The sequence below is a fragment of the Phaethon aethereus genome (genome assembly GCF_964289735.1).
Source record: "Phaethon aethereus genome assembly, chromosome: 14".
NCBI classification, from domain to species: domain Eukaryota; kingdom Metazoa; phylum Chordata; class Aves; order Phaethontiformes; family Phaethontidae; genus Phaethon; species Phaethon aethereus.
This window is the reverse complement of record NC_138590.1, coordinates 7701409-7725080: the sequence shown is the minus strand read 5'-3', so window position 1 is coordinate 7725080 and position 23672 is coordinate 7701409. Positions and strand designations below refer to the sequence as shown.

General features: G+C 36.0%; 1 protein-coding gene across 1 annotated transcript in view; it reads left to right on the top strand.

Moving 5' to 3' along the window:
- Positions 1 to 23116, top strand: part of GABRA1 (gamma-aminobutyric acid type A receptor subunit alpha1) — a gene marked incomplete at both ends in the record, with an annotated part of 41047 nt that extends 17931 nt beyond the window's left edge. Inside the window, 6 exons of the mRNA XM_082006203.1 lie at positions 4379 to 4599; positions 6232 to 6314; positions 11006 to 11149; positions 16699 to 16851; positions 19510 to 19712; positions 22808 to 23116. Coding sequence (XP_081862329.1) covers positions 4379 to 4599; positions 6232 to 6314; positions 11006 to 11149; positions 16699 to 16851; positions 19510 to 19712; positions 22808 to 23116 — 1113 coding nt within the window. The remainder of the gene's footprint in view (positions 1 to 4378; positions 4600 to 6231; positions 6315 to 11005; positions 11150 to 16698; positions 16852 to 19509; positions 19713 to 22807) is intronic.
- Between the last annotated feature and the right edge of the window lie 556 nt (positions 23117 to 23672).

Genomic DNA, 23672 nt, shown 5'->3' with positions numbered 1-23672 from the left:
TATTAAATAATACATTAAAAGAGGAGAAATTCCTTGGATTAAAGATTTGTAGAAACCACTGGCATCCACTATTTGTGTTCTGGTAACTGGTTCAGCAAAACGCTCCATCTTGCTTTCCCATTTCTGTCTTGAAATAGGTAACCAATCACCACTGGACAGACTGAAAACTTTGAACAGAGTCATGTGACTAAAATATGTATTTTTTTAAATTTAATAGTCCTTGAATTAAACCTGTAGCAGCTGCAGTTTGTAAGTGATCTGAAGTTGCTCCATTTTTGTACAGATCCCTCCTCTTGGGACAGGTATTTTGTTAATTACCTGAAAATTAACATAATTTAAAGTATTGGGCTGGACATAGATGCTTGTGGGAGGTGAACAGAAAAAGTGATGTGGGTGAATATATGCTTTGTATTAATATTTATTAGTTGTTTTCTATAAGTCAGCTGGTTAAGATATTGTTTACTTTGTTGAGTCAAATTACTAGAAAGCTCCAATAATGAATGGCAATCTAATAAACAAATGGACATGGATGCTTTCCTACATGTAGACATAAGTTTAGAGTGACTGATAGGCCTGCTGAATTACTTGGGACTATATGATGTTTGGACTTCAACATCTACTTGTACTTTGTAGTTTCAGGTGATTTAGTTAAGTAGAATGTAAAGCTAAATGGATATTCCTAGAATATAGTGATATTTGTATGGGATTTGAGTTTTAAGGAAGAATAAAACTGAAGCCAAAAATAATCTACTTTCAGTATTAGGAACAGGTATATTTGAAAAACAAAAAATTATTGACTTCAGCTATGATTCAGTATAGCTGAATTACTATAGCATAAGCAATGATTACCTAAAAAAAACAGCCGTCAAAAACAATTAAAACCCCATACCACATTGGCTCCTGATTTTCACTTAGTTAAACAAGAGAAAGAATTCATTAGCCTCTTAATATAAAAGTGTGTGACCAAGAAACACACAGGCAGGCGTTAATATGCTTTGAAAACTAAGGAATTGGAGAAAAGTATTTAGTGTAAAACTCCTACTCGCCTCCCCTCGAAAGTATGTGTGTGCAGCCTACTCATGCTGACTCTTTTGCTTAAGGAAATAAGTGTGAAATCAGAGACAGAGAAAGATAAAATGAAGAGATTACCAGAATATAAATTTTATATTCATTTCAATGTACTTTAGTGCAAAGCCCTGTATGCATACTACAGGTTGGTTGTAGACACCATCATTTGAGGGCTACCCCAAATTTGCTCCATGGAGCAGATTTACAGTAAGCGTAGCCTGGGTTGTGGGATCTGGTCACAGGGAAGCCTCGCAAGCAGCTGTACTGGCACACTGGGGGAATGATGCGCAGCTGCCTGAGCCCCAGACTGATGGCTGGGAACAGGCAACGAGCTCTTCCAGCTGATGCCGTGTTACGAAACTACAGCCACAGTGAGACATCAGCGTACCTAGACCATCTGTTTGCAGGAATCCAGTGAGGCAGTTACATAGATAGTAGGTTGATATATCAGGCAGTACATGGTGTTCCTACCCACTCTCAATACACTCTTTTAAGAGCAGCATAGACATAACCTGTTATTCTATAAAGAGAATGTCTTGACTTGTTCTTAAACTTGTAAATAAAGTTAAACAGGAGAAAAGCACTTTTTAAAATAAAAACCTCTTTTTGTGGAAGAACTTTGCAGGTTTTCAGGCATGATCTCTCAGATGGTAGATTGAACTAATCAACAGACAACTAGCTTTTCTCACATGACTGTCATTTTTGTGAAATTTTTCATGTATATTATCTGGAATAAGAAGTATTTTAAAATTAATTTCTTTCATGATAGAATTAATTCTTTTTTTCCTAGTAAACCCTCATTCCCGCTGCTTCCGTACTGTAAGCTCTTCAGAAAATAATTTCTATCTTAATACCTTCCTGTACAGCACCTTACCAGATGTAGACCACAGTGTGGTCTACCCTGTGAATAAGCAGTCTACAGGGAGAGAGATCAGATGAGTAAATTGGAGAACGTTTAAGTCAAAGTGTTATAAATATTAAATACCATACAACTTATTGCCAAAGTGCAGAGAGGGATCTTTTTTCTTTACCTACACATTAAGGAATGAAGAGTCTCCACTGTGGAGAATTTATTCTGAATTTCATCTCACTCATATGTTTGCATGTAGACTAGTGCTATAGTACATGGTTTGGAGAAAATCATTCCGTTTCCTTGTTCTGTATGTCACCCTCCTGTAGAAGAGTATCTGATGACTTGATCTTAAAGATCAGCTGTCTGTCAGGATTTATTTGAGGAGAATTATTGTACATGTTCAAGCGGGTAGTAGAAAGCTAAAGTAGTTGAGAAATCTCAGCCAAAGTGAATTCATCCTATATGGTGCAATGGTCTGGGATAGAGAAAGATTCAGTCTGTGCCAGGTGTGACCTGTCAGTTACTTTTTAATTGAGTTTCGTCTTATACTGTCAAGTCCCTTATGAAATCTCAGACTCCTTGTTCTTTTCCAGCATAAGAACCTTGTGTTCATGTAAAGCAAAGAACCAGACTCCATTCTCTCAACCTGTACCACCTCCCACTCACCTCCTTCTTTGCAGTTGAAAGAGATAAAAAGGGAATGGCTTACACACACGTTGAAATAATGTCACCTTCTGGGCATCTCTTTTACCTTTCCCATGCGTGTAGGAGGAAATTTTCTTTGGAGCTAGTTAAAGTGGAGAAAATCCAATATTTTAATGTCATCTACTGCATTTCAAACCTCCTGCTCATCTACTCTGCTGCACACCTGGGACAAGATTTTGCACACAGTTCAACCTAAAGCCCCAACCAAGAAAAATTCTGAAGCAAGTAATTGTGTATAATTGTTCTATTGCTGTCACTGGAGCTGAATAAATCCAGGGCATCAGCAGCTCACTAAGCACATGATTAAAAAAAACAAAATACAATTAAGTATGCACTAAATTATTCAGAGGTCTGGGAGGCAAATTGAAAAACAAAACAAAACAAAAACCAAACAAACCCAAAGCAAGACCATCTCATGGAATGACAGCATTTCCATGTCCACGAGAAATTTTTTTAGGCATTTCATGCCCTAAAAATCCAGGAAAAACGCACCATCAGTAAGAATCGCCATTCTTACTTGCCGATAGTTACACAAGGAATAAACATCTCACAATTGCTTACATTGTACAGAGCATTACCATTTGTTAGAAGAAAAAATGACAAGTCTAAAGGAGTCTGCCACAGATTTTTTGCATACTCATTCCAGAATGTTTCTGTTTACTAACATATTCCTTGGTGCAGCTCTTTTCCTTGTAGCTGTGTGTGCCTTCACACGCAAGAATTTCCTTTATTTCAAGATGTGCCACCTCCATTGGCAGGATCTCAGCAAAGGTTCAGTTTCTCAGCCAAAAGACTATCATTCAGAGTAATTTTGAACAGTGTTTGGATAGCTTCTTCTGACTTTTATCATAATATCATAGCTATGAATGATGGAAGGGGCAGGGTAATCTACTGAAATTTCATGTCAGAGCGGAATTTTTCCCTGGGAAAATATTATACTATACTGCATCCACAGGAGTTTTTCACATTTTTACCCCACATACATCTATATTTTATGTATAATATTGCAACATATTTTTCCTAATTCCACTCTCTCCCTCTTCACTTTTTTCCTTTTGCTTTGTAACAAATAATTCTCTCATTTCATAGCAAGTGTTGGTTATTTTGATTTTCCCCTTGTACACTGTCAGCCACTGCATCTCTTCCCATTGGCCCAATCGTTGCACAACTGAACTATAATTCTTAGTCCAAAGCTGTCCTCGGTTTGTGCTTTCTGCAGTCCAGTGATTTGGCCCAATAAGACATTCTACTTCTCATAAATCAGAGCATATAATTTTACTGAACTGTGAACTTTTCGCAGGTTGACTACATGTTTATGCTAATGAGACACTTAGAACAAAAGGGTCTAGTAAGACACTGTCTCACCAGGTTTGTTTGCTTCTAAGAGACATATTCTTCCTGTGCTACACATAGTGGCTATCACATCCACAGCTTCAAATTATGGTTTTATGGAAGGTGAAGGACAAGTGAGAAAAAGGTGAATTATTTTGTTTCCACTACATTATATCTCAAATACTATGATCTCAATACTCTATTCCCTGACATTTATTCTGTTGAACAGTAATGGCATTGTAACTCTTTAATAACCAGCTTCAGGTACGTTGTAAGTAATATAAAGAATAAACATCTGATAATTACTAATTTCATTAATAGTCATGTTGCTTCTAGGGAACGGTAAGAATATACTTTTCAAGTTCTCATATTGCAACATATGCCATCATAAGCATTTCCCTTTTTTCTGAATTGATGTAGGAATACACTATAGATGTATTTTTCCGCCAAAGCTGGAAAGATGAGAGATTAAAATTCAAAGGACCTATGACTGTTCTCCGGTTAAATAATTTAATGGCCAGCAAAATTTGGACACCTGATACATTTTTCCACAATGGAAAGAAGTCAGTGGCTCATAACATGACAATGCCAAATAAACTATTACGAATTACAGAGGATGGGACATTGCTATACACAATGAGGTGAGTCCTAAAATATTATATCCTTCATTTAGTTTGACAATTTAACTTGTTAAAGCATTGTATTTCCCAACCAGGAAACAGGTTCCTTTCTGAGCATAATTTGATTGCTACTTACTAATTATTTTCACAATAGGCCATGGAATGATGGACAAACTTAAACATTTGCAGTGTTTCTTTTTTCCTCTCCTGCTGTGCTACCTTTAACACTCCCTGGATATGTCTTAATGCTTGATTTTTTAAAGTTACTTACAGTATTAGGAATCCACCAGTTTGCAGAGGACCTTAATTTGGAGTTGTTTTCATGGATTCCATCAGCAAATTGTAATAAAACCAAAAGTTTAATGTAATCCAGACTACTAGATCATGTACAAGGGTCTTTAATTTTTGGATTTTATAGAAAGCACATTCTAAAAACTAGGAGATACACATTCTTCATATTTCTTGTTGCTTGGGAATAGGGAGCAGGACAGTCTAAAAATAGACATTTCTTACTCCATTCATAACAAGCAAAACAATTCACAAGCATTTGGAAAGTCAGGAGAAAAAATTATTTTTGTGCTGGCACCACTCTTACTAGAAGTGTGTTATTCTCTTCATGGATAACTAAACTTTAGCTATCCACTTGTTAGCAGAGGGGTTAAATCCTTTTAAAATAGGGATGATACACAGTCATGGAAACATTCTAGATTAAAAGACTGCAAATTACACAGTGAAAAAAATGGTATGTTGTCTCTACAGAGCTACACATCCCCCCAGTTAAGTCTCCCATGGAATCAAAAAAGGTATAAAGTGATTCTGTTGACTCAAAGTCAAGATGAATAGCCTAGTATGTAGGTGAACACTGAGTTTTATTTTAACAATTTTGAAGATGTTTTTAAAAGCAGTACAAGTATTTGGAGAAAACAAAGTCTCCAGGCTTTTGAGAGTGTGTCAAATATATTCAATTTATTCTGCAACATCTTTCAAGACTGCCTAAGCTAGGGTAGAATCTGCTTGGCTAGTAGTTATACAAGTCTAGCTCAATTTTTCTTGTCTTTCTAAATGCTTGGCTGTTAGGGATTTAATCCACAAGAACACTATCTTGGCAGCACATAGTTCACATATGTCTCTTTTTTAGACCATAACCATTTCTATTTGCTCACCTTTGCAAGTGCCTTAATACAATCTTCTGTCTAGTATTCAAGTAATATTGTTCATTCCTTGCTGATGCATGGTATGTGACTGTTTCTAGTTTATTTAATCTCTTTTATTGAGAAACGTGTTTGCACCCAAGCTGATAGCAATGAAATGATTTCAGCAAATGTCTGAGCATCCACAGTGGGCCAATTTAATGATGGCAGAGAGGAAGCAATTTCAGTTTCTAATAGATTTTAATCCTCATGCCAAGTTAGAAGTCTAGTCATGTCTCTGCTGTACAGTGAAACATGGTAGAGAGGCAGAGCCAGTCGCACTATTGTTTCTACACATGCCTGTCAGCACCCCCAGCCAGACAATTCAGGTCCTGTTCTAGCTGCTAATTAATCACATAACTGATATTATGCTGTACTTATTCTATGTGTCTTACTAGAATTCTGTTTGCTATTGCTATGAAACTAGAATAAATGTGTCCTTTTGCTCATTAATCCACTATAGATTGACGGTGAGAGCAGAATGTCCAATGCATTTAGAAGACTTTCCTATGGATGCACATGCTTGCCCCTTGAAATTTGGAAGCTGTAAGTTTATTTTAAATTGAGGTTTCTCCCTTTTTAGGCCACTTTACAGAAGTATTTTGCAACTGAGAAAACCTCATGGTTTTAATCTGGTGTATTTTTCACTTATTTTTTGCGGGGTTGTGTTTTTATTCTTCTATATATTTATACTTAATTTAATGAACCTCTTCTATGTGTCTTAAATATCCCCCCGTGCCATGCCTGGAAATTTACAAAAGAGAAAAATGACAGTGCTCAAAACATCTAGAACAGTAGTTTGTCACATAGAATATACTGTTAATCTTATAGTTGCTTTATTTTGTTAAGACCCAAAATCAATGTTAGAGAAAAGTAATGAAGACCATGGATAACTGAATTGCTTTAGGTGAAAACATTCCCCTACCATAATTTTGGCACGTTTAGAACAAAATTTTGCCTAAGAATATAAAATATTCATATTACTATAATGCAACATTTCTGGAAGTGAAAAATCTCACAAAGCTCCAACTAGAGTTCTACGTTTGCAGCATTTGTAACCTTAGATTCAAGAACATAGTGTACAAAATGTAATGTAACTGAAATCAGTGTAATAACTGACAAATCTTTCTGTAAATTGAGAATTTCCCCAAAAACTTTAATTTGCATAACCACCAACCTGACACTGATATTTTCAAACTTAGCTAAACATAATATTTGAAAAAATGAAATATAGCCTCCCTTCAACTCTTTAAGTAAAAAAAAAAAAAGTGAGGAGCTGCTTTACTCTGGTTGGTTCAACACAAACAAGGAAGACAAAATGTGTGGAAGAAGTAATAGTGTACAAATTGTTTCTTCAATGGCTATTTTTTTCTAGTAGAAATGGGTCGTTTCACTGATAATAGATACTTAGTGACTTGATCTATTTTAGAAATCAACAAGGAGAACACCCAATTCATTCTTCACATGTTACCAGACAGGGTGATAATTTACTTTGGGCTGAATAGCTGTTTACCATGAGAAAGGACTTATGCTTTATCTTTAAAGAGCTACTAGCCTCCTAGATAAAATTTAGACAACAAAAAGCTCATAGAAACTTAGAGTATAACTGACAAGGATAGTTTACTCCTTGAATGTTAAGTTTTCTTACAGCACTTCCAATAAATCTTTCCAAATTTCCTGTGAAACAGAAGGGGGTGGGGGTAAGCCTTACACCAGCTAATAATAGGGCAAATAGCTGCAGTGGGTCCTTGATTAATAACAGGAGATCTGTGCACCTGAGATCCCAGTTAGATCAGGAGTGGGCACAGGATTGAATTTCTTTTGAAGTGCGCATTAAAACTGTTTATGCAGACCGCATGCTGGGTCTGGGAGGTGGGAAGGTGGCTAATTGTGCATGAAACCTGCTAATGCAAAGTTAAACTATCAACTGGTTTTGAACAAGTGTGAACTACTCGATTCAATTTTTATAGACTTGATAAGACACCTGTCACCACATCTGTGCATTATTGAGCCACAGCCTAAACACCAGACACTCCCTCGTCTGAACAACAGTTCCCATTTCTTTCCTACATTGAGTTCTTTCTGGCCCACTGGGTCCCAGATTAGCATACTCCTAGTTCACAAAGTGCATGGCTTTCCAGATTACTAAGGATCTTGCCTCGATTAAATGATTAAGAGATGCAGAAAATATGAATGAAAAGGGGTAGATAATATGGATTTGAGTACAACTCCAGAACCTCACCACAAGGTAAAAACAACATAGGAAAAAGACATGCAAATGTATCTACATATCTTTTGTATCTAAATCGGTTTCCTTTTCCTAAAAAAACCCCCAAACTTATCATAATATATATTATTTTTACATACATTTATTATTATACATATACAAAAAATAATCAGTGATATTTCTGACTGAAAGACCATTTCTTACACAAAAGTCAGAAGTGGTAACTGGTATTCTAAGCTCAGAGTGCAGGCGTGGTCTGCCATGTTTTACAGGCTATTTTTGGTGGTGGTGTTTTTTTGTGGGTTTTTTTGTTTGTTTGTTTTGTTTTTTGTTGTTGTTGTTTTGAACACTAACTGGCTATCATACCAGCTGTCCTAAACAGGACCTAGCAAAACAGATAACTCCAAATGCTGGGAAGGGCCATGAGACAAAATCAAGGAGTTTCCTTGAAAACTTTGCATTCCCCTACTAAATTCAGGTGAGCTTCTAATCTGGGATCTTCATGGAGAGAAATTCCTTCTGTAACATGGTTTTATTGCAAACACCACATGGGGAATTCAGTGTCCAGAACAGAGCCTTGAAGCTGGACCTCTCCCCTCCTTCTCATCAGATTATAGAATATTTGTCTCACTATTTAGTTATCGATATAAATAGAAATAACTCCCATGGGACAAATGGCTGGACCCAAGCAAGATACGAAAATGGGACCCGCCATTGTACATAGAAAAAGAACAGTTCTTATATTTAGTTGCCACTTTTCCAGTGGGAATCATATTTAAATACATTTGGGACATTTATGTCAAACAACTAAAGCAATTCATTATGATCATCTTAATGGACTGAAAAATTTACTGAAAGAGACATTTAGTTGTCATGAAAGCCAGGCTTTAAAGTGCAGACCACAATATTACACTTAGTAGCCCCCCAAGGTAGCGTTTGCCCAGCTGTTTGTTTTGGATTAAATTGGATAAGAGTTTTTCCATGTCCTCCACTGTTACTCATCATTTGTTGGAGCTGGATTCAGAAAAGCCTCATATTGAAGGAGTCGCACATCTCCTACAGACTCTGCCTATACTGTAGAGGCCGATAAATGTTTGACCCAGCTCCAAGGCTAAAGTGATTTGCCAAAATACCATCTTAAACTAGAGGTTATTCCAATGTAAATTCGATGTGACAAATGCTAACGAGATTCTGGAAAAACAACAAGACATATGTTAGCAAAACAAAATCAGAAAGGGAGATGCTCTCCTCAACTCTTACCACAAAAATCTGATTGTCAGTTTAAAACTAAGGCCACTCTGGAAAGCAGCAGTGATAGGAGTAGAAGGCTGTGTTGCTACTTATGAAATATCTGAATTGGAAGCTGAAGGTGGAAGCTAAACAGAACACTGAATCTGGCAGTTACAAGTCAGGGCGAGCTCATTTCCAGCACTGATTAGTGTACTCCCCTCTAGCCCAATCCAGTGGTTCTCAGCAGCTCAGGAAACCAGTCCTCTCTCTTCCGAACTACTCTTATGCTTCAGAACAAGTAAAATGCTTGAAAATTACTGTTATTATTGCCTCTTTTTCTTTATGTGACTACATTAGCAAGCCAATCCTTGTACTTACTGTGACCATTATTTTTAAGGTCAGAATTATTAAGATGTAGATTTTCATTTACCATTGATTCCAAAAAGCTATGTATATGTTACAGAGCTTGGGGAATATGAAATCTGAGGGTAAAAGCACCCTTCTGCTTCAATAATGTGGGATCAAATGCCATGCAATTAATTTATCAGCACACTCCATCCAACACCACCTCTTCAATTACTGTTATCTCTTACATTGATAAGATTAAATTACTAACTCACAAATGAGGTCAAGCAAATCAGATTCCTCCTTTTCCTTTCCTACTTGCCAGTCCTGAAAAAAGGGAGAATCTCATCCTGTAGGTAGGAGTCGTGTCATTTTAGATGCCTTAAGATGCCCCGTCTGGCTTCCAGCTGCCTTTGATGGGTGCAAGCTGCATGTAGGTTCTGATTACACATTCAGTTCCGTACACGTCTGGGATACTCTTAGGTGTGAAGAATTACACTAGATGCTTCTCTGTAGACAACTAACTCCCACCCTAACTGCTCAGAGCGAGAGCTGTCAGACTCCAGACTATGCAAAATGACAGAAGAATCTTACAAGGGCACCGATATTAAAAAAATTTATATATAGTTTGATTCCTGAAATAATATAAATAACATACTAATAACATCACAAAACACCTGCATGGCATATGCAGTATGCTACTGAATTATCTGTGTAACATACTAGGCTACTCAGGTTTGAAGAGCCCACAGCATTTTTCTTTTGCTTTGTTCAAGACTCAAATAAATGTGAACTTGAGTGTGAGCATTTCCCAGAAATAATCAAAGCAAAACAATAGATTAATTGTGATTTAAACTCACTTGAGCCTAGGCAGCCTCAGAAGTGCCTGCTACGCCTGTTAAAACAGCAAGGACAGTCCGGGGTGGGGGAGATAATCAAATGGAAAGCTCTAGCCAGGCCAGTGATAAGATCACTGAAGCCACTCTGAGAAGCGCTTATTTTCTTACAGTGGCCCAGACAACACCACACTATGACAAATTGAAAAGACCGGTGCTCGCCTTTCTTCATAGTAGTCAAAAGTTAGAAAAAGAGGTGGAGTCCTCACATTGCCCTGAAATTCCACACCTCACTCTCACCTCTGGATACTCATATTTTACGTAGGAAGGAATGATGTAAGGGAGAGAGACTTCCATGCTATTGAGGACCAATCTTAATCCAGCCCTACAGCAGATATGTAGCTAATCACCATATGGTTAGACCTATAAAATCAGATATATTTCTCATAGATAAAAAGTTCCAGTAAGCCAGTTGTGGGTTTCTACAGATAATTAAAGATAATTTAATATTGAAACCACTGCTTAAAATATTGCTGTGATAAAGCCATATGGAAAGAGAAGGTGCAAATCTGAAATGCAATGTATTTATTTTAAATTAGATGCTTATACCAGAGCAGAGGTTGTATATGAATGGACACGGGAACCAGCAAGATCAGTGGTTGTGGCTGAAGATGGCTCTCGATTGAACCAATATGATCTGCTTGGACAAACTGTGGACTCTGGAATTGTTCAGTCCAGTACAGGTCTGTGACAAACTTTTTGTTGGGAAGGGTGATAATTAAGTGCCAAAACATAATTTAGAGCAGGATAAAAAAATATGAAGACCAGAGAGTGAGAGAAATAAATTGCAATATATGAACTTCAGATTGGAAAACGTGTCTCTGAAAAGATAACATATCCTGAGATTATTTTCGTACTTTAACTGGTGGTTAAAATATTTAAACCATTTAAAAGCTTCCTATAGTGACAGATCTAGCCAGAAAAAACAGTAATTTACATTATAAAGAAGCACTCCTCATTCTTACTGTATTATCTGCTTACTATAAAAGCTTAAAAAAATAGCATAAGAATATGAAGAATAGATCATACTCCTGGAAGGAGTGAAGTCGCTAAAAAGAAGCATACAGTTTCTCAAGGAGGTATTTAGATAGTGAAAAGAATTTTTTTTTTGTTATCAAATTAAAAACCATCTGGAATATCCAAACAGGTTTTAGGTGTCTTAACGTTAGTACCAGCTTTAACTCCAAAACTATTAATGAGACACGAAATATAGCTGACATTTATATTATTACATACCTGTAACCCTGAAGCTGGCTAAAAACCTTAGCTTTTTCACTTTGCAGTGTTTGTTTCAAGATTTTTTTTTTTTTTTTTAATTTGGAAGGGGCACGAAGACCTAAATATAGTAATAAACTGAACAATGGGCATGAACAAGAGCTCAGTGTTGACTAGGTTGGCTCTTCAGAGGACCAAAACAAGCACTGCATTAGAAGGAGTTGTACTGCTTTGAATGTACCCGATGTGTCTGAACTAGCGAAGTACACTTATACCTGCAGAAATCAAACTTTCTAATGTGTCATTCAAAGTCAATGAACATTTAAGGAAAAGTGAGTCGATATAAGGTGAACCCTAATTTGTGTCTGAATTTATTTAGTTTGTCAAAATGTATTCATATGCTCTATTAAGCCAACAAAATTTCTCACAGATAAAAGTTTCTAGTGGACCAATATTCAGGTTACAGCTTGGAAGCTTCTATTCAATCAGTGTAATCATAAAAAAAGTGGGACAGCAGTAACAAGGACTTTGCATAAGAACAGTATCAGTACAATGGTTCCCATCGTCTCACTGCTTCCATTATTGAGGAGAGAGGCATCGGACAAGTAAAAAGAAAAGGGGAGAACTCTTGGCATGGCCACAGCTAGAAACGTTGCCACTGACTTTTGCGGAGACAGCAATTCACCTCAGCTGCCCTTTGCTGAAAAGTCAATAGGATTTGTGAGGAACTACAAGAATCTCATGCTCTTTGCTCTTTCTGTTCTGAAGCTACTCCCTCAGAGAGACCTCAACAACTTGTGTACCTGCCGTTTTACGCTCATCGTCAATTCTCTGCTTGCTGGATGCACTATAAGGGCAGCAGGATAATCAGAAGACTTATAAGCTTGGGAATGTATCTAAACCAAATAGATAATACCAGATATAGCCCAGGGTAATTAGTAACGTGAGAAGCACCCTATCAATTGTTAAGCAAGACAGATAATAATTTTTTAAACAGAACTGAAGGCAAACCTAAGTATAAAATTTCTTCATACAATTCCATGAATTGAATTCTGCCTCCTTTTTCTACCTGAAGAAACTCTTTACCATGCCTATCTATAGAAGTTAAATATAGTATAATAATTATTCAATGAAATAAAGATGCTATTGTCTAGATGCAGAAAAACATTACAAAGAACTAAATAAAATAGTTATCAAAACTGATAGTAAGCCCATTAAAGAATCTTTTTAGTACCAGACTTGTAATCCTCTTTAGTTACTACCTGGTCAGAAAATACAGTGGTGGAAAGAACACACTTATTGCTTGCAAATTCAATGTCTTAAGGAAAACTTCTTCTTGATTTGCTCTGGAAAGAAAAATGTTTTGCCTTCCCCAAAATAATGGTGGTGATCAGAAGTGGTCAATAAACACCTTTCTCCCCATTCAGGTAGGTGGGCAGCTAGTATCAACAGAATCCTCCAGCACATCTTTGTCCTCTGATCATCTCTATTTTAAGATATGACATATGTAAAGAAAATTATGAAATCCCTTCCTACTTTCAGAGTTGTGGACGATGACTCATCTGACAAAAAGACAAAAGGAATTGAAGACAATCTTCACTTAAGAGTTCTCAGCACCTTTATTAGGCAGGAAAATTAAGCTCTTGTGTAGCTGATTCTGTGGATCTCTAGAGGAATCTACATCATCTTGGGCAATTTAAAGATGTTATTATAGTTGTCTGGAATTCCAGACATGTATTTTCCAAGAATTTCAGTGTAACTGGGTTACTCCAAACATTCTCAAAACTATTAAATGATTTGATGAATCCATAAAGCCCTTTTTTTCCCCCTTTAATTTCTTCCTTTGCTAGTAGGACATCTGCTATCCTTATTTCTGGATCTAGAACAAGATAACTACAGATACTGATTTTTTTTTTTATGACAAGAATCTTGAAAGACTAAAACTTTTTTACAGCATGGTTATTCATCTATGCTGGCAATGGAATGTGCAGGTACTACAGGCTTAAAAATAGTATTCAGTAAACAAAATAATAATTATTGTTGCTGCTGTTTTGCTTAAACAGAAAGTCATCCATTTTTTGCTTCTATGTAAAATTCCTGTCACTCTCCAACTACTGACTCACATTGACTCAGAAGTAGTTTAAGATTATCTTTTTTGTAAGCACTTTAACAGATATTTAAAGGGCTCATGCAAGTTTCTATTTACATAGAATTATTTTGCCACGTTGAAAACATTCCTTTGCACTGAGAATCATCAGGATTTATACTCACAATGGTATATTTTTTCTAATGTTCTGTAAATCTGCTGAAAGGTTGCTGTTCTTAAGAGTTTTTCTACTGGGTTACATGGCATAAGTAGTAAATGAGGAATACTTTGTTCTAAATTAATGGCAAGAAAACCTTACTTCATACCTACAGCAACAGAAAAAGTATTATTATAGCTAAAACTCAGTCAAACCTTATGTCTGATGTGAGGCACATTAATTTTAGGTGCTCACCTGATAAACTGGGTTTATTACAGATAGTTTACAGACACTGAGTAACAGGTTTGATGTAACTTTACTGAATTATCAACTATTTTCATCTAAGGACACAGGTTGACACCACCTGAACATCTGAATCAATGATATGATATACTGCAGAATTAATGGCTGGTTAAAAACTGTAGCTACAGAAGCGGCAAGCACAGACACAAACTATTCCAGAGCACTGGAAGTATTCAAACATGGACAATCATTCAAAACATTAAGTTAATACAGGTGAAAGAGTTGTGTGACTACTTTTAAATGCTTCATATTGTGCAATACATAAACTAATTCAAACTTCATGGAATAAATAAAATGAAAAACAAATTTATCTGCTCACCGCAGTTATTTATGGAAGACTTTAGGTATCCTAAGAAAGCTGAAGAGAAATACCTTTCCTTCTAACGTCTTTGGATAAGAGAATAAGAGGTAAGATGCATAAGCTACAACTTGTGCAAGCCCACTAATCAGACATTATGAATACAGGAAATATTATGCTCAAGAGCCATTTGAAATTTTAGCTTGCAGTATAATTTATGCCCAAATTACAAACCTTTGAAAACAGAATGACAGAGGAATTGCTGGAAAGTTAGACAGTGGTCAGCAGCTGTCATGAATGTGGCTATGCTTTTCAGTTAAAGAAAGCCATAAAGTGCGGGAAGCTAAATATTAAGTAACTGGAGTGCTTTCACATCCTGCAGTTATTTAAATAAATCTCATCACAGATCTACTGTCTTCTAATAAATGACTACATTGGTACTTTGGAAATTTAAAAACAGGTTTTTGCCTCATAGCTGAGCTGTAGACATTATTCTAGGCCTGTACTTTGCCTGATTCACTCCTCATGGCATTACCTTTACTTGACTTCTAGCTCAGACCTGCTGCAATGCTTAACAGATGAGAGTAATCCCTGTCTTTTTAATTGCCTTTACGCTTGGAATCGTGTTCTCATTTTCCAGAGGTTAAAAATACTTTGATAATTTAAGCAGCTAAATAAAGCTTCAGAGTACAGTGGTGTGTTCACTCTGTATTCTTAGCTTGCTATCTACAATCACCGAATTAATTCTGACATACTGTTGTGAGCATTCTATATCTGACTGCATTAAAATAGCTTCCCATGTCATATTTTAGTAGATAAAATTACATTATTGGCTCTTCTAGCCAAGGCCGGCACCCTTCACAAGATCATAATCTCTGGTACAGAGGAAAAGAAGGTTGTTTCAATAAAAGTTAAAGGTGGGCAAAACTCAAGTAATAATGCCCACCATACTACCTTCTGCCAGTCCTATTTTTGAAGTATTTTCCTTGTATACCCTTTGCTTTACCTCTCAATTTAGAATTCATTCTCTTTTCCCCCTTTGCTGCTGTCTTTTATATTGAAACATACCAGGAGAATTGCCACATCTTATTTATAAGCTTTTCTCAGGGTTATACATTGAGCAAGATTGTTCAAATGAATGTTCTTCCAGATTCTGAATTAAAGAAAAGGGCAGTTGACATGCTTGGTGCATAAGCAGTCAATGTCTAGACATAGTTTTTCAATCCAATTTAAGCTTTTCCTGTACAAGAGCAATATTTTCTTTCCAACTGCCTACATTTTAAAATAGAATAACAGTAATTTCATATGTCATCTCTAATGCAGAGGTTTCTGTTCAGTTACATGTCTACCTGTTTCTTTCCTAAGATAATATTTATTACATAATAAGAAGAATCGATCCACTCCAAAAAAAACACCTTGCAACAATAGATTTTCCAATCTTTTGAGAATATACTGTTTTTCAAACTCCATTTTCAGTGGTGTAAATGATGATCTGAAAATGAGGCATTAGTTGTTGCGTTCTGGCAGGAATGTTTTATAGACTTACATAAATACTTAAGATTCCTTTTAATTGCAATTAGAATACCTAGCTCATATGTTTCGTAGCACCCAAAAAGTTAGTGCTAATGAAAATATCCTGTGTTATTCTTGCGTTTTCCATTTACTTCAGGAGAGAATAATCATTTAGTAAAATACTGAGTTACCAGAACAGGGACACTTAATCTTCAGAGTACATAAAGCACAGACAATGGCAATGAAGACACAATCACATCAACAATTACATCTTTGTCCCAACTGAAACAATTCTGAGTGCCTGTCTTGATTTATTCTTTATATGATGTTTACATGTGTGTAATACAGTGGATTTCCATCTTCTAATGGAATAAGACCTTTCAAAAGAGCCCTAAACAGCCACCAGTTAATGTAGACTTTCATTCACTACTCAGAGATGAAAAGATGTAAATTTAATTAGCATTTCCCAGAACTGTCTAGTTTTGTATTATTAGTGGAGCTTCGGAACCTGCTTTATTAAATGTTTTCTTCAGATCTGACCTAATTTGATCTGAGAACTTTTTTTACAATAGCAGATAATATAATAAAAAAATAATTCCTATAAACCCCTCTAATTTGCATATTTATAAAAGTTTACTGTTGATGGTTTTCTTGTTTTTAGGGGAATATGTTGTTATGACTACACATTTTCATTTGAAGAGAAAGATTGGTTACTTTGTCATCCAGACTTACTTGCCATGCATCATGACAGTGATACTGTCACAGGTGTCCTTCTGGCTTAACAGAGAATCTGTTCCAGCAAGAACTGTATTTGGTAAGCGAGACCTATAAACTATTTGGCAACCATAGGCCAAATAAGTTTAAGAAATTTTATGGTAAAACTAGTTGTGTGTAACACGTTATTGGAGAACAGCATGAGCCGCGACATGGTGCAGTACACAATAGTTAACACATTTTGTTGTGAAGATGTAGCGGAAGCTAATTTAAGGTCCAAAGCTTTTAAATGGATCATTAAGAGAGACCTGAAAATATCTTAAGCAATCTATTACATTTCAACTTTTCCAAAACAGTAAGTATGCAAATAAAACATTTTTGACAATGGCAATGACATTCACGGTGGGGATTGTCAAAAAGGCTTTAATCAGTGGGTGTTGGTCATTTGACATCCTTAGGTCCTTTGAAAATTCTTATTTTAAAAATATTTTTCATCAATCCCTTTTGCAGGCTGCTGCTAAAGGTGTCCTGTTGAAATCAGTGACAATTTATTGTGCCTACAGTACTGAATAGATGCACTCAATGAATGCAGTAAGAAGGCAATCTAAAGGACTAAGTTTATACAGTTGGTCCCCAGTGCTTCAACCACTGCTCGCAAACGTTTACTTTGAAATTAAAAAACAAACAACTAGTATAGTTTTTGGCGATATCAATCCAAGTCAAGTACATAATTTAAAAAATAACAAAGAAAAAAAGGTGATGTAGCAAATCTTCAGTTAAGGAAAATAGAACCTGAGATTTCTGTTATGTGACCTAGTCTTTTTCATGGTGTTCAGACAGGACACCTGAACACATTTGGCAGAAGGAGGTGGAAGAACACACAGCCGAGCTGTCTTTCACACTAATTTCCCTGCCTCAGGGCACTGCTGGGGTGGGACGCCATGGGCCCTGCTGCTTTCGTGAAGAGAATTTACCCATTTACGCTGGACATCGTGCCAGAGAGTTACAAGGCTGATGCTGAGAAATCCAGACCTTCAAACTGTTGTTGAACAAGAACTATTTTTATTGACCTTTTCTGGCTCTCTTCACAGCTGTGCTTTAGTTTCCCAAAGCCTCTGGAAATCAGTCACAGTTTGCGTAGCCTACACCTCCTGAACCATGTAGAGGCTTTCTGTTGATATACAGATGTGCGTTTATAGAAGGACAGTTTAGACGACAGCATAATTAAATTTGATTTACATAATATTGTTTAGATCAAAATCTAAAATTACTTCTGAATTTTTATCATCAACTTCAATGACAATTAACCTGGGACTTTTCTGGGCCTCCGTAGTCAAAGCTGTTGAAATTGTAACTATTTTACCTCTTTTTATACATGCCATTAAAAAGACATGTCAGATGATCAATTTGAAATGCCATACGTCATTGTCTCTAGATGGAGAACAAAATTCTTAGTCTCACAATGAATAGCATATAATACTGCACAATGTTCAAGCTGCTACCTTCACAGGCTCAAGAACACACACGTTTCTGAAAGCATTCCTTCTAAAAGACAGTTGTTGAATAACTAGTCTTGTGTTTACTCTATCGCTATGTATCAGAATAGCTTTTTCATTTCCTAATGGCAGTGAAACTGTTTCAGAAAATGCCGCATGAATGTATATACATAAAGAAGCACAACTTCCTTCTTTTAGACAACTCAGTACCACAGATAGAAATTATAAATCCTGTTTTGCTACTATGCAGGAAAAACATAAGCTTACTAGCAATGAGTCAAAGATAAGATTAGGTTTTCTCTCAGGGAAGACAAATTGCTTCCTCGCTAAGCACTAATGATTCTTTACACCAGCACGTAAATATATTTTTCATTATTTGGTCTATTTTACACCACCACATATTTTCACTAACACTCAGTGCAGCAAAGATGAACTCGCAAGACACATTCAATACATGACATTGCAGTTGTCAAGGTAACTTGTGGACCTGTGATGTGATGTGAATGTCTAGCCTGCACTTGTAGATTATTATATTCTTTTTCCAAGCAGCTGCAAGCAGAGTGAGGTAATACAGTCCTGCTTGCTCTCTGTGGCCACTTAAGGGAAAAGGTTTATCAGCAGTGAGAAACCCTGATACCAGAAATGCAAATTACATTATCATTGCTCTTACTTTTTTTTTTTTTTTTGCTATTTTCAGGGCATCAGTGAATAAAGGGACAGAAATCTGTAAAACCATCAATTCAAATAAAAGCAATATCATATAATGCTGAACTGTAACTTAGTGCATTTACACATACATTTGAAGGAGCATATACTGAACAAGCTGAATGAAAACAAGTTTTTTAGTTTTCTAGCTAAGTATTGTAGAACAGTTGCAAGAACAAACTAAAAATGTTAAATTGTTACATCTGTAGGACAATTCTCAGGGCATGAATAAGGAACAGCAACAATGATTCTCCAAATACCAGGAAACATAAAGTAGCATCCAATTCACAGCTCAAGATATTATTTCCATTCCAACTTTAAAAATATTATTCTACTACAAAAATGTCAAAGAATAAAGGTATAAAAGATGTTTTGAAGATACTGCAATTTCCACAGAACTTGAAATATGATATCCTCAATTAGCAACTGCACCTAAGTGGGGAAGTTTATAAGAATTAAGGGTGAAGACAAAGCTTTCCCATCTATTGTAACAATTGAGAAATGAAGCACAAAATATAGGCACTGATCTAAAGACACTAAAACTGTTTACTTTGCAGGAGTGACAACTGTCCTGACAATGACTACTCTGAGCATTAGCGCAAGGAATTCGCTCCCCAAGGTGGCCTATGCCACTGCGATGGATTGGTTCATAGCGGTGTGCTATGCCTTTGTGTTTTCTGCACTCATCGAATTTGCAACAGTGAATTACTTCACAAAGAGAGGCTATGCATGGGATGGCAAAAGCGTCGTTCCTGAAAAGGTAACGCCGATTATTTTTACTTCTTAGTCTGTAAGAGAAATTGATTTGTTTTGGGGGAAGCATTGACAGCAGTGTTGGGAGTGTGCAATCCTGATCCATCCCTCCCTGAATGTAACAGAGAGACATCACACTGAGTGCCTTTGGTCTGGGACCAGAGGTACACCAAGAACTTGTTGAGGACATTTAGGGAATGAAAGAGAAAGTTTCCCATTTCCTATGAGCTATCATGTCAGCTGCTTCTGTCAGAAAGCTCATTTGGTTGTGGGGTTTTTGGTTTGTTTTGTTTTTTTGGGTTGGTTAGTTTTTGTGTGTGTGATTTTGTTTGTTTGGATCTTTTTTTTTTTCTTTTTGTTTTGGTTTTGTTGTTTTTTGGGGTTTTTTTGTTGTTTTGTTTTTTGTTTTTTGTTTTTTTTGAGATCTTGAAAGAGAGTTTTAACTTGCCTAAATGGTTATTATGAACATTCACAGACTGGAGATTCAGCAGAATAAATATTTGGAGGAGCAGATGCTACTCATTGGTATGCGAATATGTGTGTTTAATTCAGGAGTGTATGCCTGTTGGGGTTTCTTTTTTGTTTGGTTGGGTTTTTTTGCTATTTTAATTGCATCAGTGAGAAAACAGAAATAAAATTAGGACATTTACACAATGACAACTAATACAAAGGTACTGTAGAACAAATGAGTGCAGCAACAAAACAAACTTACAGTACAGACCTGCACGACTGCTGCTGAATATTGAGTTTTCAGTTACTGATGATACTTTCTTTGAAAGTAAGTTGTTTCATTCTTTGTTGTGCTTCTATCTTCATGATACCTATTGTAAAAAATGGGCTGTATTAATAGAATAAGATCCTTAAATGTTAAATATTGCCTCGATAATATAACCTACCTTGTAACATGGTTACTATAATCAGCCATTTATTTTTTTCAAAGAAAATTACACTTTCAGAAAAAAACCCATAACAATATAAACACAATATTCAAACGCTGTTAAAACATTGGAAGATTTATGGCTTTGCATTCCTCAGCAGGTAAAGGTCTTCATGTGTCATTTGATATAAGTAAGCAAAGACATACCAATACCCAGTAAAGTGCTTTATCTGCAGACATAAGGAAAGGCAAGCAGACAAACTCACAGTGAACAAAGCATCACAGCTTAATAAAATTTAGAGCTCTAATTAGCTGTCACATTACTTTTTCATAAAGTTGAATTTGACATGAAATATTAAGACCCTGACTGGTGTCAGGACTTTCTGTGGATCAGATTCCTCATAACATTCAAATTTATAGAAAGAGTCTCTTCTGAGACTTCTGTGAAGTGGTTCTTTGCATCCTGTATTTATTGCTGCTTGCTAGGGTGTCTGACTGAGGAGGAAAGAGGACTGGTTTTGTACTCAGCAAGCATGTTACGGGCCTTCCTGTTCAGGAGGAAAAGAACAAATAGACAACAACAACAACAATAAATCTTTCCAACATCACTCTTTTTCTTTTCTGAGTATTTTTTTGCAACTTGTTCATTCCTCCTATTCCGCAGAAATATTCTGAGACAAATTTAAGTTTTTCTTAGCCTCAAGCTAAGCCGAGTATTATTGTCATGAAACACAGAGCATCTGCATCAGAGTTATTCCGTGAATTCCTTTTCTAAGTAGCAGAAATTTAACATTTCAGCCTTATTTCCTTCCTGTGTGGGGCTCCAAGCCATGCTTCAACAAGCCTTTCCCCACTTGCCCTGATGCTTTTGCAGCTTCCTTTCCCATTCCCAGGTGTTCTGCAGGAGCCTATGTATTCCCTGAAATGTTAACGCCTTGAACAAGAACTTACCAAAGCCTCCCTAATGGGTGGTCTAAATAGTTATTAATTTTATGACAGCTGATCCATCATAAAAAGTACGACAACTACATTAAAAATCTTGCCTCCATGGGACAGATGCTTCTTGAAAACAGACAATTATATTTGCTATCTTGTGAAATGACATAATAGATCATATTCTGCTGGTATGTTCTCTTTAGCTTTTTTTTTTTTAAGGATAAAAGATAACATTTGCCTCTTGTTTTTTTTTGTGGCAAATACTGACTAAAGATTTTCTAAGTTCCTGGGATGGTTTTTTTTTGGTTATCTGTTGTTTTTTTCTCATAATCAGAGGAACTTGGAGAAAAGTGAGGTTTCTTGTGACCTCCTTAATGACCCATTACATCCTTCTTCTATGTTTATCCTTGTGCAGTGGCTGGAGGAAGGGTTTTGACTGTCTGCAACAGGGACAGTTGAATTCCAACTGATAATCCCAGATGTCAAAATTTAAGGTTTTCCTACAAGTAGATCCCAGAAGTAGAATACTAGAAAACATAAGGACCCAGGGGAAAAATCTAGATCAATAAGTTCTTCTCCACTACAAGACTTTCAATACATTCTTACATTAGCAATATAGGTAGGTGGATGCAAAAACCATACAGCTATTTAAGTCCCTGTATGTGGAATGACATTTCAGCCATTATGACCCAATTGTAACATTCAAACAAGAACATTAAGTTTCTATTCCATAATGCATATGCTTTTGGTGTAAACTGTTAGTGAATAGAATACTACCGGCTTTGCCTTTTATTAAATAATCCACTCTTTGTGCATGGTTACATGGTATTTTTATTGTACATTTTTATGGATAAACTGTGTTAGAATGCATCATATAACATTATTTGTCTTAATATTGGAAAACTACATTAAGAAGTTCAGTGTCTTTTAAATTTTTTGTCCTGGTGAAGATCCACAGTTGATTAAGAGAATATTGAGTTATGAGTTGTTTGTCACTGGTGATTACCGTTAAAGATAATTTTGTCTATCAGTGAGCCCAGCTAACAGTATAAGTCCTCATTATAGTTTACCCATCATCTAATTTGTTTAACTAACACAAGTAATGCAGATGGATGTTTTTTGTCCTTGTATTCACCTAAATATTTTGCATGAGTCATGTATCTAGACACATTACAGCTTATTACAACTTGTGGTATAAATTCAATGAATAGCAAAATTTTATGGTGTTTTTTTCATAATCTTATCTGTTGAGAAGACAGTAAGAATAAAACATTTTCTTCTTTCTTCAGCCAAAGAAAGTGAAGGATCCTCTCATTAAGAAAAATAACACATACACAGCTGCAGCTACGAGCTACACCCCTAATATTGCAAGGGACCCTGGGTTGGCAACGATTGCAAAAAGTGCAACGATTGAGCCCAAAGAAGTTAAGCCAGAAACAAAACCTGCAGAACCCAAGAAAACTTTTAACAGCGTCAGTAAAATTGATCGACTATCAAGAATAGCCTTCCCATTGCTTTTTGGAATCTTTAACTTAGTCTATTGGGCTACCTATTTAAACAGGGAGCCCCAGTTAAAAGCTCCAACTCCACATCAATAACCTCATTTATTCGTATAGTTCTGTTTTGTCTTTTGCTCTGGGAATTGCTTCCCATTTTCACATACAGTAATTCCCATTTGCTTTATTGCCTCTGTCTTAAAGAAAATAAAGATTTCTCTATTTAACAAAAGGTAAAATATATCTGTATATTTTGAAAAACTTTGTGTGAGAGAGAGAACAATATAAGCTGTATACTTTGGAAAAGTGATTCTGAAAATGGGAAAGAAAGAGTTGTAGAGTAACAAAAAAAAAAAGAAACCATTTGTAGATAACTTAGTACCGAATGTCCCCAAAAGCTACTGTATATGTACGTGAAAGAGATATTTTTATTCAAAGGATTGTAGGGAGTGGGAAAATATTCTTTATGATGTTCCTGATGCACATACTATACCGTACCATTTATTCAACCACTGTTTATAACCTTTTCAAAGATGTAAAGCTTTCCATTTGCTGAATCCCATAAGATATGTTATTTTCCTAATCCCTTTTCTCTTCTGTATTCCAACCCACCTGACTTATAATATTAAATGGTCTTCAAATAAAAAGGAAATCTACT